General features: G+C 40.9%; 1 protein-coding gene across 2 annotated transcripts in view; it reads left to right on the top strand.

The window, feature by feature from the left end:
• AOAH (acyloxyacyl hydrolase (neutrophil)) overlaps nucleotides 1-15,074 on the top strand; it is a 189,970-nt gene that overhangs the window by 97,743 nt on the left and 77,153 nt on the right. For both annotated transcript variants that reach the window (XM_010831159.1, XM_010831158.1), the window contains exon 13: nucleotides 9,027-9,118. In XM_010831159.1, the coding sequence (XP_010829461.1) occupies nucleotides 9,027-9,118 (92 nt within the window). The remainder of the gene's footprint in view (nucleotides 1-9,026; nucleotides 9,119-15,074) is intronic.

The following is a 15,074-nucleotide window of genomic DNA, read 5'->3' as shown; positions in this document are numbered from 1 at the left end:
CCCGCACCAAGACAAATGGCAGCCTGACTGCTTCAGAAATGACCAAACTTTTAGAAAATCCAGTGATGGTATCTGAAGACTGGACTTTTATAATATTCATTCATTGTTATCTGTTCCTGGCCCTTAGAGGAGTTGTTTTTTCTGTTTGTGAAAGAATTTTTTTCATTTGCCCCACAAAAGATTGATTTGCAATTATCTTTGTGTAAGAACATGACATTTTGAACTCTTGTTTTCTCACTTTTATGAATTTGGATATAGTTCTCCAGTCCCTCTGGAAATGATGATGAAAGTGAAAGTGTAAGTTAGTCACTCAGTCATGTCAGACTCTTTGCAACCCCATGGACTATAGCCCACCAAGCTCCTCTGTCCATGGAATTCTCCAGGCAAGAACACTGGAGTGGGTTGCCATTTCCTCCTCCAGGGATCTTCTCAACCCAAGGATCAAATCCAAATCTCGCACATTACAAGCAGACTCTTTACCAACTGAGCCACTGGGGAAGTTATAAAATGGTGATGGAAAGAATTTAATTCTGTATGAAAAGTTCAGCTACACAATGCATTTTCACTGGATATGGGGCACTTAGATAAATGCATCCCTCCATTCATTCATCGAATAAATAAATCATGGGGTTAGAGCTTAAACGATAAATAATAGAAAAGGGAAAAGGAAAAGACTATGAGGAGCTGATGAGGTAAAAATAAAAAAATAAAAAGAGCTATTTTCAGGCAAAATGATGAAAAATTGTTGCCTACCATACTGTCCTCTTTATATTTACCGGTCATATTTTCTAGAATTCTTTGTTTGACTATATCTTCACTGCCCCCATAAGTTTCTGGACTGGCATAGGGTTAAAGATGAAATGCTATACCTCCTCCCTGAAAATTACTTATTTAGCTCAAGTTGAAGTTTAAATGTGCATTGAATAGATGTCATCCCAGGAGCAGAGAAATTATTGTTACTGATCTGCTTATATATAGTATGTTGTAGACTGCTGAATTTAGAGGTAATTTGTTATATAGCAATAGGAAACTGGCACACTTGGTGTTTGGGGTTGGTTGGGGAGGGTGGTTTACTGGTCTTCTGTGTATATAATATGATGAATTTAGCTTTGTGACTTTCCATATGATATTGTTGTTGTTTAGTTGCTAAGTTGTGTTCAACTCTTTGCAACCCCATGGACTGTAGCCCACCAAGTTCCTTTGTCCATAGGATTTTCCAGGTTAGAATACTGGAGTTGGTTTAGCCATTTCCTTCTCCAGGGGATCTTCTCAACCCAGGGATCAAACCTGCACCTCCTGCTTGGCAGGCAGATTCTTTACCACTGAGCCACCTGAAGCATATGGCATAGCAAATGTTTAAACTCTTTTGCCCCTCCCCCTCTTTGACTGGCTTCCTCTTACTACCCTTACAGGGCTTACATTGGATAACACTTCTTTTAAGATTCCTTCTCTAAATATCCACATGTGGAATAGGTATCCTTTCTATTACCCTGACCTTCTTTCTTGTCGATAACACTAACAGCTAGCTTTTATTGAGCATTTACAATTCTAAACTTTAGGTGTAGGTTATCTTTTCTAATCCTCTCAACCTTCCAATGATACAGGTGCTGTTATTTGTCCATTCTATAGACAAGGGACTGAGACACAGAGGAGTTAAGGAAAGTCTTCCAGGTTACCCAGCTGGGAAGTATTTATTTTCTGTGCCCCTCTAGACAGAATGTCAGGCTGGCACTTGCTGCATTTCTCAATCTCTCTCTCTCTTTTTTGTCTCTCTCTACTCTTTAATGAATGATAGGGCCACAGGGACTTTGACAATAGCCTTATCCCACTGCACATGAAATTCTAAAGTTTGCAAATCTAACTCAAAGTTACACTACGTTCTTGAAGTTGTCTATATAAAACATTGGCTGCATGAACAGTGCTGTTGCTCTAGTTACACCTGCAACTACAGAGGCAGAAACCTGATGAAATGTCCTCTCCTTTTTCTCCCAGAACTTCAACTGCCAGGTCGCTCTGGAAGATAAACCTCCAGAGCAGCAGAATGCTCTGTTCTTTCCCTGTGGCTGTCTTTCCTCAGCCTGTGTCAGGCCAGAACAGGCTCTGGGAATGTGAATGGGGTGTTTACAGAGGTGTCTATGTAGGGTCCACATATAATTTCAATATTTATCTGCAAAATACTTATTCTGCATTCTTCATAAGTTATGCATGGCTTCCATAAAAGAGACAGAGGAGGAAAAGTTGGAGGCAACTCTAGAGTTATGTATAGATTTTTCAACTTTTTACCTGAAACAGCATCTGAAAGACCATTCCTCAGCAGGAGGCTTCATTTTCAACACCTAGCAAATCCAGCTAGCTAACGCTGTGATTCTAGGAGATCTGGCAGCTAAAAAGAAAAGAAAGGATCAGATACAAGAAGGCTATGAAAAGCCATGTCCATGAAATTCTCCAGGCCAGAATACTGAAGTGGGTAGCCTTTCCCTTCCCTAGAGGATCTTCCCAACCCAGGGATCAAACCCAGGTCTCCTGCATTGCAGGTGGATTCTTTATCAGCTGAGCTGTCAGAGAAGCCCCTGTTCCACCAGAACCTGGGTTCAAATCCCAGCCTCTACTATTTACCAGCTCTGTGATTTGGGAGTTGTCCAAACTCCCTCTAAATTCTGTTCACAGTAGTTTTTCTGGGCCCCACTGCCCAGTGTAAGGGATTCACTAACAGAAAATACAAAAATCTCCCTCAGACTGGAACCAGTGATGGGGGTGGGGGGTGCCATTTAAGAGGCCCTTTTTCAGTATCTTTGATTGGGATAAAGCATGGTTATTTAATTCACTGCTATTCATATGAGACCTGGGTACTTGTTCATTTTAAGAGGTAATATTCAGCATCTGATAATGATAGTTATTCAAAAAGCATGTGTGGAATAGAGAGAGGAGAAAGAGAGGAAGAAAAACTAATCCCTGCCTCACAGAGTGGTTCCATAAGGTTGAACAATTTTCATAAGTTTCCTGTCTCAGTGCCTGGCACATAAGGGGAACTTGAGATTAGTTCCCTTCCCCACTCTGGTTTAAATTGCAAAAGGTATCTGAGAAACAGCACATTCAAGCACCAAAAATGGGTGTACATTAGTTTATAAGATTTGTTGACTTTTAAAAATGCACAATGTGAGAGTTGCAAGTTAAATTTTATTTGGGGCAAAATGAGAGACAGTATTTTAGATAGCTCTGAGAAACTGCTCCAAGGAGGAAAGGAGGGAATGAGTATACACAGGAGCTTTGCAGCAAAGAGCAGGTAGTCAGAACATCATAAGATTATTGTTAGTTAAAGAAAACCAGATATTCCAAGTTAAGGAATTTAGCACTTTTCTATATATGGGAAGATGTAAGGGTCTGGGCTCACTAAAATCTTTGTTTTGACATGCACCTCAGCTAACTGGGGCTGTATCCTGTGTTTCCACATTCTGAGTTTCCTCAGGGCTCACCTTAGGGTGTAGTTGTAGCCTGATGGCTGCTAGATGGCAGGTATTCTTTTCCTTCCTGAGTTTCCTCAGGGCTCACCAGCTGACACAGGAGAGCTGCAGTCCCTGATGACTGTGAAATCCCTGTTTACTGAGATGGCAGGAAATAGCCCATTTCTCAGATTTATGCACAAAGCAAAGCCTAAAGAATGGGACCAGAAGAAGAAAGTGTGTGTGAGAGTCAAGGAAGACCCGTCAAGTTTCATAGATTCGGTATTCCTGTAAGAAAAAGGCACTAGGGTTGTGTGGGGGGAGGTGCAGAGGAGGGGCAGTGAGGAAGGACCTTCCTGAGAAGGCAGGAGGCAGTTCAGTAGCACAGTGGGATCGAAAGGCGTAAAGCACGGGAAGAACCTCACCTATGCCACCTGCGGGACAGATGAAATAACGGCAGACCAAACAGGACCTGGAGCCCCGTGGTCTCAAATGCTAGACAGATAGAGCTATTGTCTCTGATTCCCAGGTCTTGAGACTCTCACTCCATTATCAAAAGACCAACAACAAACCTGTTTGCTCTGAGAATTTAGTTCCTCGGAAATAAATTTTTAAAAAGACTTGTTTAACTGTTGATGATATCTTCGGTATCTTTTTCAAATAGCAGTTAGCTACAGATTTCTCCATGTGATTTTGTACTTTTCAAAAATAGTCAATTTAGGTCTAACTCAGTTAAGAGGGTTTTTGTTTGTTTGTTTGTTTTTTTAAAGAATACTCTGTGCAAAGCCTTGCTGGATGGGGAGGGCTCAAATGTAAACAGTAAAATAAAGGTAGCAAGAATATTCCCTTAGTCATTGAAAGGCTGGCAGAACCAGATATATGGGTGATGGATGCCATTATTCTCTTTCTCTCTTCTAAGATGGCTTTATGAAATGAAAGTATAAGTTGCTTATTGAAGCTAGGGCTTAAAATATTCCCAAACCCAAAGTATTATACATACTAAGATTAATTAAAATGAGAACCAGTAAGGTTTCTCAAAGTATGGAAATACACACAAAGTAATGTTAAGTGAAAATATTACACAAAAATGCTATACACTTGCCAGTTATGATATAAAACATTTTTATGTCATTGATAAAGTCAGAAGAAAATTTGAAGCAATGCAGTAGTTGATTTAATACTCACTGAGTTTCTGGTGCTGTTTACAAGTTTGGAAATTTTTTCTTGGTAAATATTAAGTCTTTCCACATATGTACATTTAAGGTACACTTAAGATGAGTTTCCTGAGAACATAATGCTCCAGAGGAATAAGCAAGAGTTGATGAGGGAGATCTTAATTTGCATTTTTCCTGCCTTAAGTGCCTGAAATATCTTGAGTATAATGTTGCGTGAATAAGGCTTTTAGTGTTTAATGTGATATGACTTAAACATTCTCTTTATGCTAGGGTCTATAAAACCTTTGCTATTAATGGCTGTTACTTTTCATTTTTATCTACCAAATTTACTAAGGAAGAAAAAAATATGTGAGGTTTCCATTTGTCTGCTCAAATATTTTCTATTATTTCTGGCAATAAACTTTATTCTTCTTAAAACCAGAAACAACCCACTTGGAAAGAGAGATGGTAGGTGATCCATCCTCTAAATATGATGCTGTCTTGATCCTCCCAACAGTCTTGTTGAAGTAGATAGGCTAATAGTCAGCAATATCAGAACAGGAACACTAGTAAAGCTGTATTTTCCTGACTTTTGCACAGCTAGTAGTAGTAAAGCCTTGCCATAACACCATCAATGAAGTCTGAATTATTAGACCAGGAAAACACAGATTTGCATTATTTCAAAGTTAATCAAGTAATCAGGATATGCCTATACAGGTGACCTTCCTGGGCCTTTCAGGGCTCCAGCTGTGGGATGCACACACACCCACCCTGATCCCAGTGGCAATTCAGCACCAGCCGCTCTCCACTCCTGATGGGGATAATTCCAGGACTGGTGAGGGAGGGCTTCCTGGAGAGCAGCAGAGTCCAGGATTCTCCAAGGTAGTTGAGACCATTTTTTCAGGTTGATCCAGAGAGAACAACTGGGATAATACTGGGGAACGGAGACCACCCTCCCTTCTCAAGATAGCTTTGCTGGCCATTTCCTTTCTCAACATCCTTTCTGCCTCAACCAGGAAGATAAAGTTTTTTTACCCACTTCTAATTGAGAATGGGGGCTGCATGGAGTATGGAACCCATTTCCAGTATGTCATATCCAAATCATGAAATTGTACTGAATTTGTAGAGTCAGACATAGAAATCAGATCTCCTGGTTCCTAGAACAGACTCCCTCCCCTACTCTGCTAGCACACGTCAGAACTACCATCCCTGACATTATTATTCCAGGTTGCAGAGGATATCAGACATACCACCCTATGTTTGAAGAGTTCTTGCCTACTACCTTCTTCGGAAGAGAAAGCAGACCCACCCAGAATCAGAAGCCCAGTTCCATACTCAGTTTTCAAAATCTGGGTTTTCATTGTGCAGATGACTGAAGAAATGGTGATAGAGTAATGTGGGGGTGTATTGTGTCATTCTTAGAGTTTTAATGTGTTTTTACAGGCTGCTAACTTACTTAGCACAGCTCATAAATTCTGCCTGCATTTCACAAACCACTTGCTTCCTCACTATCTTAACACATCTTATGAGTTTCATCCACTCTATTTGTTTTTCTTGTCTTTTCCAGTAGAATTGAATATTCTCAAATCCTACAGCAAACATATATTATAAGCAGAAAGACCTAGGGAAAAAATGAGATGAAAAAGCAGAGAAAGAATTTTATTTTAGTGTCAGGAGAAACAGAAACTAAAAGAGAGAGTAGCTCAGTCATGGTAATGGTGGAGTTTAGAGCAGAAAGTGGTGGGTGCTTCCTGCCAAGAGGGGACAAAGTATCAGTTGCTGGAATTCCATCCACTGTGGAGACTTATTGGGAGCCTCCATGAGTTAGTTTCTGCTCCTTTGACACAGCTGCTGCTGCTGCTAAGTCACGTCAGTCATGTCCGACTCTGTGCGACCCCATAGACGGCAGCCCAACAGGCTCCTCTGTCCCTGGGATTCTCTAGGCAAGAACACCATAACAAATACAGTTGTATTCCAAGAAGCCATCCTTCCCAACCACCTCCCACCCACTTCCAGCCTCCACTTGTGCTGCAAATAGCACTCAGAATAATAACAACACTGGGGACCTTGGGATTGGCATGTACAAGGAGAAGATGATTGAGGAAAAGGGAGTGAAGGAAGTTCACAGAACCATGGGAAAAAGGGAAGGACAGCATGGGATAACCACTGTGTGTGAATGAGAAGGGTTTACATCTTGGACCCTCATGAGAACTATAAGCAAATTGTCCAGTTCAGGCCATGTCATCATTTCCTAGGGCTACCACAGCACAGCACCACAAATTGGGTGGCTTAAAACCACAGAAATTTATTCTCATAGTTCTGTAGGCTAGAAGTTGGAGATCAGGATATTAGCAGGATGATTCCTCCTAAGGGATCTGACAGAGAATCTGTCCTGTGCCTCTTTTCTAGCTTCTGGTGATGGCAATCCTTCGTGTTCCTTGACTTGTGAAAACATCACTCCAGTCTCTGCCTTCATCATCACATGGCCTTTGTCCAGTACCCATGTCCCTTCTTCCTCTTCTTATAAGAACCCCTAATACCAGACCACCTGACCTGCCTCTTGAGAAACCTATATGCAGGTCAGGAAGCAACAGTTAGAACTGAACATGGAACAACAGACTGGTTCCAAATAGGAAAAGGAGTACGTCAAGGCTGTATATTGTCACCCTGCTTATTTAACTTCTATGCAGAGTACATCATGAGAAACGCTGGGCTGGAAGAAGCACAAGCTGGAATCAAGATTGCCAGGAGAAATATCAATAACCTCAGATATGCAGATGACACCACCCTTATGGCAGAAAGTGAAGAGGAGCTAAAGAGCCTCTTGATGAAAGTGAAAGAGGAGAGTGAAAAAGTTGGTTTAAAGCTCAACATTCAGAAAACTAAGATCAGGGCATCTGGTCCCATCACTTCATGGGAAGTAGATGGGGAAACAGTGGAAGCAGTGTCACACTTTATTTTTTTGGGCTCCAAAATTGCTGCAGATGGTGACTGCAGCCATGAAATTAAAAGATGCTTACTGCTTGGAAGGAAAGTTATGAGTGAACTCTGGGAGTTGGTGATAGACAGGGAGGCCTGGCGTGCTGCGATTCATGGGGTTGCAAAGAGTCAGACACGACTGAGCGACTGAACTGAACTGAACTGAACTGAATACCTCATATTCAATCCCTGGTTAGCAACTGTGCACACACACATGATACCTCATACAAATAGAATCGTGCAAGAGTTGTTTTTTTTTTTAAACTGGCTTCTTTTACTTAGCATAATTTCCTCAAGATTCATCCATATTGTAGCATGTATCAGAATTTCCTTCTTTTTTAAGATTGAATGGGGTTCTCTGGTGGCTCAAATGGTAAAGAATCTGCTTACAATGCAAGAGACCCAGGTTGGATCCCTGGATCAGGAAGATCCCTTGGGGAAGGGAATGGCTAACCACTCCAGTATCCTTGCCTGGAGAATTCCATAGACAGAGGAGCCTGGCATACTGCAGTTCATGCGGTCACAAAGAGTCAGACTGAGCAACTAACACTTTCACTTTCGCTTTAAGATTCAGTAGTATCCTGTTGAATATGTATACCACATTTTGTTTATAGAATTCAAATTTAACTGAGCACTTGCATTTTTATTTGCTAAATCTGGTAAGCCTATTCCAAACACATTATTCTAGATGAGCTTTTTCTAGGAATTAGACTAGAGAAGGGGTTTATCCCAGATATCATCTATATTAAGGAACAATCAGGAGACATAGCTAGCAACATTTTTCTTTTGTGATTTTGCATAAGTCATAGAATGTGGTTCAAAGGAATTCTAGTTTAAATTAGAATTAGAATTCCATGTCAGGAGTTCCTGAACAGGAGGCTGTGCAAGAGTTGTAGGAGTTCTGTGAACCCCTCAAAATCACAAGAGTATATGTGCATCTTCATGAGAAAAGGAACCATAAGATTTTGCAAAGGTGTCTAAGAACCCCCGCCCACCCAAGGATGTCAGGAGACACCATCTTAATAACTGAAGGCATAGCTGTGAACTCAGGGAAGGTATTTTTGCTGGAGGCTTGAGTATTATTAGTTTTCAGACGATCAATTTTCTGATTACCCAACCTTAAAAATGGAGAAAATCTCAGAAATTAAATAGTTGAAAGTTTACCCATGTCCTGAAGCATCCCTCTCAAATGAGGGATGAGTATGAGATGCCATGCTTCTACATCTTTCACAGGAGCTGAATGGAAGCCAGTTTAAGAGTGAATGCTGATCTCTGTGAATTTTCTGATGATGGTTAACCTTAAGAGGCATATGCTTTAAATGCAAAGTCCCTTAAAGAGATTAACAAGGTGAGAGAGAGACAGGCAGAGGGCAATGCCTGAGCAATAGACAACCTTACTGCCTGTTGAAAGCTAGTGACCATTTTGATAATTACTACCTTGTTTTTCCTTTAGAAATCCTTCCTCAATTTACCAATAGCTCTTACCAATGAGCTTGACTGGCCCCAGCTATCTGGTACTACTGGATTTCTGTACTCCACCAGCAGGTATGTATGTCTGCGTACCCTCAAACATGGCAATGTGTCTATGTAAGGAACAATAGGAGATGAGGTTTGTTCCCAAGGTGTTAAAATGAGGATCATTAGAAATTGCTTCTGGAACACAAGTGACACAACAAACCCACCACTGACACACTCACATCATCATAGCTTGTGATGGAGCATCCTGCAAATTACATTCTATCTGTGCTGGCAGGGAAAGAGCACTCCTGCTCAGGGGCCCTAGAGTTGACCTCTGATAAGAAAGACTCTAGCACACCACTGAATTTTTCTGACTCAAGAGATGAAGAAGTTTACTTTCTTATTTACACTCATATATATACATTAACATTTTAAAAGATAATAGGCAAGCCTCAAAGTCCTAGTGTCATTCTGGCTTTAATGCTCGGAAGTTGAAAGTAGAGATGACGCATGACAAGTCATGAGTGTCACCCAGACCCAGCCTGCTCTGTGTCCCTGGGTGTTGACTCGGGGCCTGGGAACAGCCAGTGCCCCCTGTCCTTTCTGCATCTATTCTGTCCTCTGACCAGGGGGTTCCTCTCTGATCGATATGAAATCCCGCTAGTTCCCCAATCCTATTGCAGTTTCCACCCATCATCCTTCAGAACCCAGCAGGCAGACAGGTCCTCCTTAGAAAGTCAGTGGGGTAAAAGGGAGAGAAAAAGTTTTGATTCTTCAGACACAAATGGCTTATAATTCTTATAAGGGCTGTGCAGAGAGATTCTGACCCCATGACACAAAAGAAGGAACCATCTAGCTGTGGCTTGTGTGAAAATTATCTCTATTCTGAGCTAGTCTACGCTGACCTAGCACCTTCTTGTATTAGGCTCTGTGTTGCTATTTACAAACACACTCTGTTCACGGAACTTGTTCCACATTGACTCTAAGCACTGTCCTTATCAGCTTTATTTCCAAGAAGGTGCACACCCTGGCTGGTTGGCCACCTTCCATGTGAGGTTTTTTCTCTATATATTTGTGGGGGCCCAAGCTATCTGGTTGTCTTTCTCTTAGTGTCTAGTTGCCACCTGCTTCTGTGTTCTCTACCATGTAGCTGCCATGACAAAGAATATATTTAACTCCTTTTGATAGAAAAGGGAATTCTCTGTCTGGAATAAGGGTTGCAATGGATCCCCATTAAGCAAAATCACAGCAGTATGATGGCCCCAGGGTGTCACCATTCAGTGTGTCCCTTGTAGCAGTAGCTTCTGTTAAACCATCTCATATATTGTCATGCAAATTATTTTTGTTGTTGTTTAATAGCTAAGTCATGTCTGACTCTTTGTGACCCCATGAACTGCAGCACGCCAGGCTCTTCTGTCCTCCACTATCTACCAAAGTTTGATCAAATTTATGTCCATTGAGTCAGTGACACTATCAAGCCATTCTACCCTTTACCGCCCCCTTCTCCCTTTGCCTTCAATCTTTCCCAGCATCAGGGTCTTTTCCAATGCGTTGGCTCTTCGCATCAGGTGGCCAAAATATTAGAACTTCAGCTTCAGCATCAGTCCTTCCAATGAATATTCAGGGTTGATTTCCTTTAGGATAGACTGGTTTGATATCCTTGCTGTCCAAGGGATACTCAAGAGTCTTCTCCAGCACCACAATCTGAAATCATCAATTCTTTGACACTCAGTCTTCTTTATGAATCACAGCTGGAGTACATGACTAATAGAAAAACCATTGCTTTGACTGTATGTACTTTCGTTGGCAAAGTGATGTCTCTGCTTTTCAATGCACTGCCTAAGTTTGTCATAGCTTTTCTTCCAAGGAGCAAGCATCTTTTAATTTCATGGCTGTAGTCATCATCCATGGTGATTATGGTGCCCAAGAAAATAAAATCTGTCACTGCTTCCACTATTTGCCATGAAGTGATAAGACCAGATGCCATCATCTTAGTGAGAGAGTCAATTCCTAGGCAGGTTGATAAGAAGTCTGGGGGTCCCCAAGGAGAGAGGGGTCTGGAATTCTCAAGGTAGAGGAAAGGACAAACCTTTTTTTTCCTCTACATTCCTTAGGATTATATAACAATAATGTATCTTGCTTGAGGACAGTTTCTGGGAAAAAACCTGGCTAATCCTGTTATCTTAAAATGTAAATTATGGGAGTGAGCCTAGTAAGGTATTTATAACCTCCAGACATTCTTTTGATTCACTGTAATAACTAATTAAAAAGTATATAACTCCATTGCTAACACTAGCGAGGGGGCACTCTTTCTGCCCCTTCTGATGTCTATGTCAGAAGCTTTCTCTATCTCTTATATGCTTTAATAAAACTTTATTACACAAAAGCTCTGAGCAGCCAAGCCTCGTCTCTGGCCCCAGACTGAATTCTTCTCCTCTGGATGCCAAGAATCCCAGCGTCTTTTGTGGTTCAGCAACAACCTTTCATTAGTCTCTTTATTGTTGTGTTTTAAGCCAGATTTTTCAGTCTCCCCTTTCACCCTCATCAAGAGACTCTTTAGTCCTTCTTTACTTTTTGCCATTAGGGTGGTATCATCTGCATATCTGAGGTTGTTGATATTTCTCTCAGCAATCTTGATTCCAGCTGTGATTCATCCAGTCCAGCATTTTACATGATGTACTCTGGATCTAAGTTAAATAAGCAAGGTTACAATATACAACCTTGATGTCTTCCTTTCCCAATTTTGAACCAATCAGTTGTTCCATAGCTGGTTCTAACTGTTGCTTCTTGACCTGCATACCAGTTTCTCAGGAGGCAGGGAAGGTGGTCTGGTATTGCCATCTCTTTAAGAATTTTCCACAGTGTGTTGTGATTCATACACACAGTCAAAGACTTTAGTGTAGTCAATGCAGCAGAAATAGATGTTTTTCTGGAATTCCCTTGCTTTCTCCATGATCCAACAAATGTTGCCAATTTGATCTCTGGCTCCTCTGCCTTTTCTAAACATAGCTTGTACATCTGGAAGTTTTCAGTCCATGTATTGCTAAAACCTAGCTCGAAGGATTTTGAGAATCATACCGTTCATGGGGTTCTCGTGGCAAAAACATAGTGGAGTGGGTTGGTATTTCCTCCTCCCGCGGACCCATTTTGTCAGAACTCTTCACTATGAACCTTTAGCCTTGGGTGGCCCTGCATATCATGGCTCATAGTTCCATTGAGTTATGCGAGCCCCTTTGCCATGATGACAGGGCTGGGATCCATGAAGGGAATGCAAATTATTCCTTCAGATAACCTGTGCTAGGCCAATCTCCTTTAAAGAACAAAGAGTTATGAAGTGTGTAAAAATCACTAAAGAGATATTGGCATTAGAATGAGGATCCTCTTCTGGCAGAATCAGAATAAGCAGAACGTTGACTTAGAAGCAGTGTTTGTGAGAGATGTGGCAGCTGCCTCAGGCATTTTGAGCAAATGTTCCTTTGGGTCCAAATGCTTATCAACATGGGATGAAATTTATGGATTTCTCTATTCAACTGGATCTCTGGAAAATGCCTCCTGCCTCACCCTTTGGATGTTCACAGTGTTATTTCGAAAATGTACCTTTGAAAGCAAAAAAAAATGTCATTTGGAAGAGAAGATGGTTGTTTTCCTTTCTTTTTTCTGTCAAACCCTCCACCCACTCAAAATTTAATATCTCCTTTATGAGATGAAAGTAACTCTAATTGAAATTACATGCATGCATTTAAAGACAACATAACCACTTAGTTTTATAAATCTTTACATCACTCAGTTGAGTCAACATTAATAAAATCTGTTCTCTTGACTCTCAGGCTTCAGAAAATTCAAAAAGTAATATCCCTTAAAACTATGTGCTTTCTGAAAGAAACTGAGTAGGTTGAAGGCAAAAACAAAAAATGAGGCTGGCAGCTTAGGAGCTGGGAGCCTGACAATAGGGAGAACTCTAGAAGCAAGAAAAAAAAAACTATTTTTGAAGATTAAAAATAGTTATTTGTGTTCAGAACACGTTAAAACACAACTAATGTAACGGGAAAATCCTATTTCAGTTAAAGAAGCCAAGGCCCAGTAACCTATATAGAAGGATATAAAATAATACCAAAACTTCAGGAAGGAAGAACTTCTTGTTTAAAAGCAATATATTAATAGATGAGGGATATTAAGAGATACAAACTTCCAGGTGCAAACTAAGTGAGTCTCAGGAGTGAAGTGTACAGTGAGAAAAATATAGTCAATAATTATGTAATAACTTTGTACGATGATAGATGGTAACTAGACTTATCATGGTGATCATTTAGAAATGCATAAAAATATTGAATCACTATGTTGTGTATCAGGAACTAACACAGTGTTATAGTTCAATTATATTTCAAAAACAAACTCATAGAAAAAGATCAGATTTGTGGTTACCCAAGGATAGGAGGAGGAGGAGGAATTGGATGAAGACAGTCAAAAGGTACAAAGGTACAAACTTACAGTTATAAGATGAATAATTACTAGGGACATTATATACAAAATCATAAATATAAAACTAAAAAGTTATAAAAGTTATAAAAATATAACTTTGTTCACCAAAGTTAGCACTCAGTTCAGTCACTCAGTCCTGTCTGATTCTTTACGACCCCATGAATCGCAGCACGCCAGGCCTCCCTGTCCATCACCACCTCCCAGAGTTCACCCAGACTCACGTCCATCGAGTCGGTGATGCCATCCAGCCATCTCATCCTCTGTCATCCCCTTCTCCTCCTGCCCCCAATCCCTCCCAGCATCAGAGTCTTTTCCAATGAGTCAACTCTTCCCATGAGGTGGCTAAAGTACTGGAGTTTCCTATTATACATTATATATGACAGTTATCAAGAGAGTAAACCCTAAGAGTTCTCATCACAAGGAAAGTAATATTTTATGTTGTATCTATAAGAGATGATGGGGCTTCCCAGTTGGTGCAGTGATGAAGAATCTGCCTGACAATGCAGGACACACAGGAGACATGGGTTTGATCTATGGGCTAGGAAGATCCTCTGGAGGAGGAAATAGAAACCCACTCCAGTATTCTTGCCTGGAAAATCCCATGGACAGAGAGCCTGGCAGGCCACAGTCCATAGGCAAAGAGTCGAGCATGACTAAGCAACTGAGCACATAAGAGATGATAGATGTTCACCAAAGTTATTGTAGTTATTGTGATAATCGTTTCATGATAGATGTAAGTCAGATCATTATTTTGTACATCTTTAACTTAAATGGTAATGTGTGTCAACAGAAAAAGCAGCATCTAAAATTCCAGAGCACTTTGAGTCCGTATAGTAGAGTAGGAGGAAGTCTGTGTTGACAGATGAAAGCGTGCTGGTTCTATGTGGCTGCAGGTGGAACATTTAGCGTTCCTGGACTTCATTTACGTGATGAAGGGGAGTTGCACCTGCTGATCTCTGAAGTTCTCTCTGTTATTCAAGTTTGGTTGCTGTTAGGGCAACATGACCTTTGAGTCCGTGTCCTTCTTTAGCTGCTGCTTGAATTAGAGCCATTAGGAAAACTGCTGGGGAGAGGTGCTCCTCCTTCTTGCCACCTCCTATGCTTTTCTCCAACCCTTAGCTAACTGTGGCTTGTGACTAATTTTGTGGGTCAGAGTCTGAAATGTTCTAAGAACCAAATTTATGTAGGGCCAGGGTTACTGTGTAATAGAAGTCGAGCTCATGCATAGTAAGCCCTGCATTAGGTGTTTGACCAGCTATTAATTAAAGTGGTTCTCCATTATTATCTTTCATGCATACTATTTTCTCCAAGCAACAGCCAGAGAGGAAAACAGGTGACTCCAAATCCTTAACAGAAATAATCACCTGAACCCAACACATCTAACCTGAGCATTTATGGTTATCCAACTCCCCTTCTGAAAGTGAGGCCAGAAGTCAGAGAAGTTCTGCCTGCCAGGGCTAAATGATAAAGAAGTTCTTCAAAGCTGGGAGGCAGAACCAGCTGGAGAGAAGAGCAAGGCAACAATCACAACTTAAAAAAAAAAAAAAAAAAAGAAAGAAACTGC

This window comes from Bison bison, unplaced genomic scaffold (assembly GCF_000754665.1).
Source record: "Bison bison bison isolate TAMUID 2011002044 unplaced genomic scaffold, Bison_UMD1.0 scf7180017864525, whole genome shotgun sequence".
In the NCBI taxonomy this organism is placed as follows: Eukaryota; Metazoa; Chordata; class Mammalia; order Artiodactyla; family Bovidae; genus Bison; species Bison bison.
Note: the sequence above shows the minus strand (reverse complement) of the source record. Positions and strands in the feature narration are given on the sequence as shown.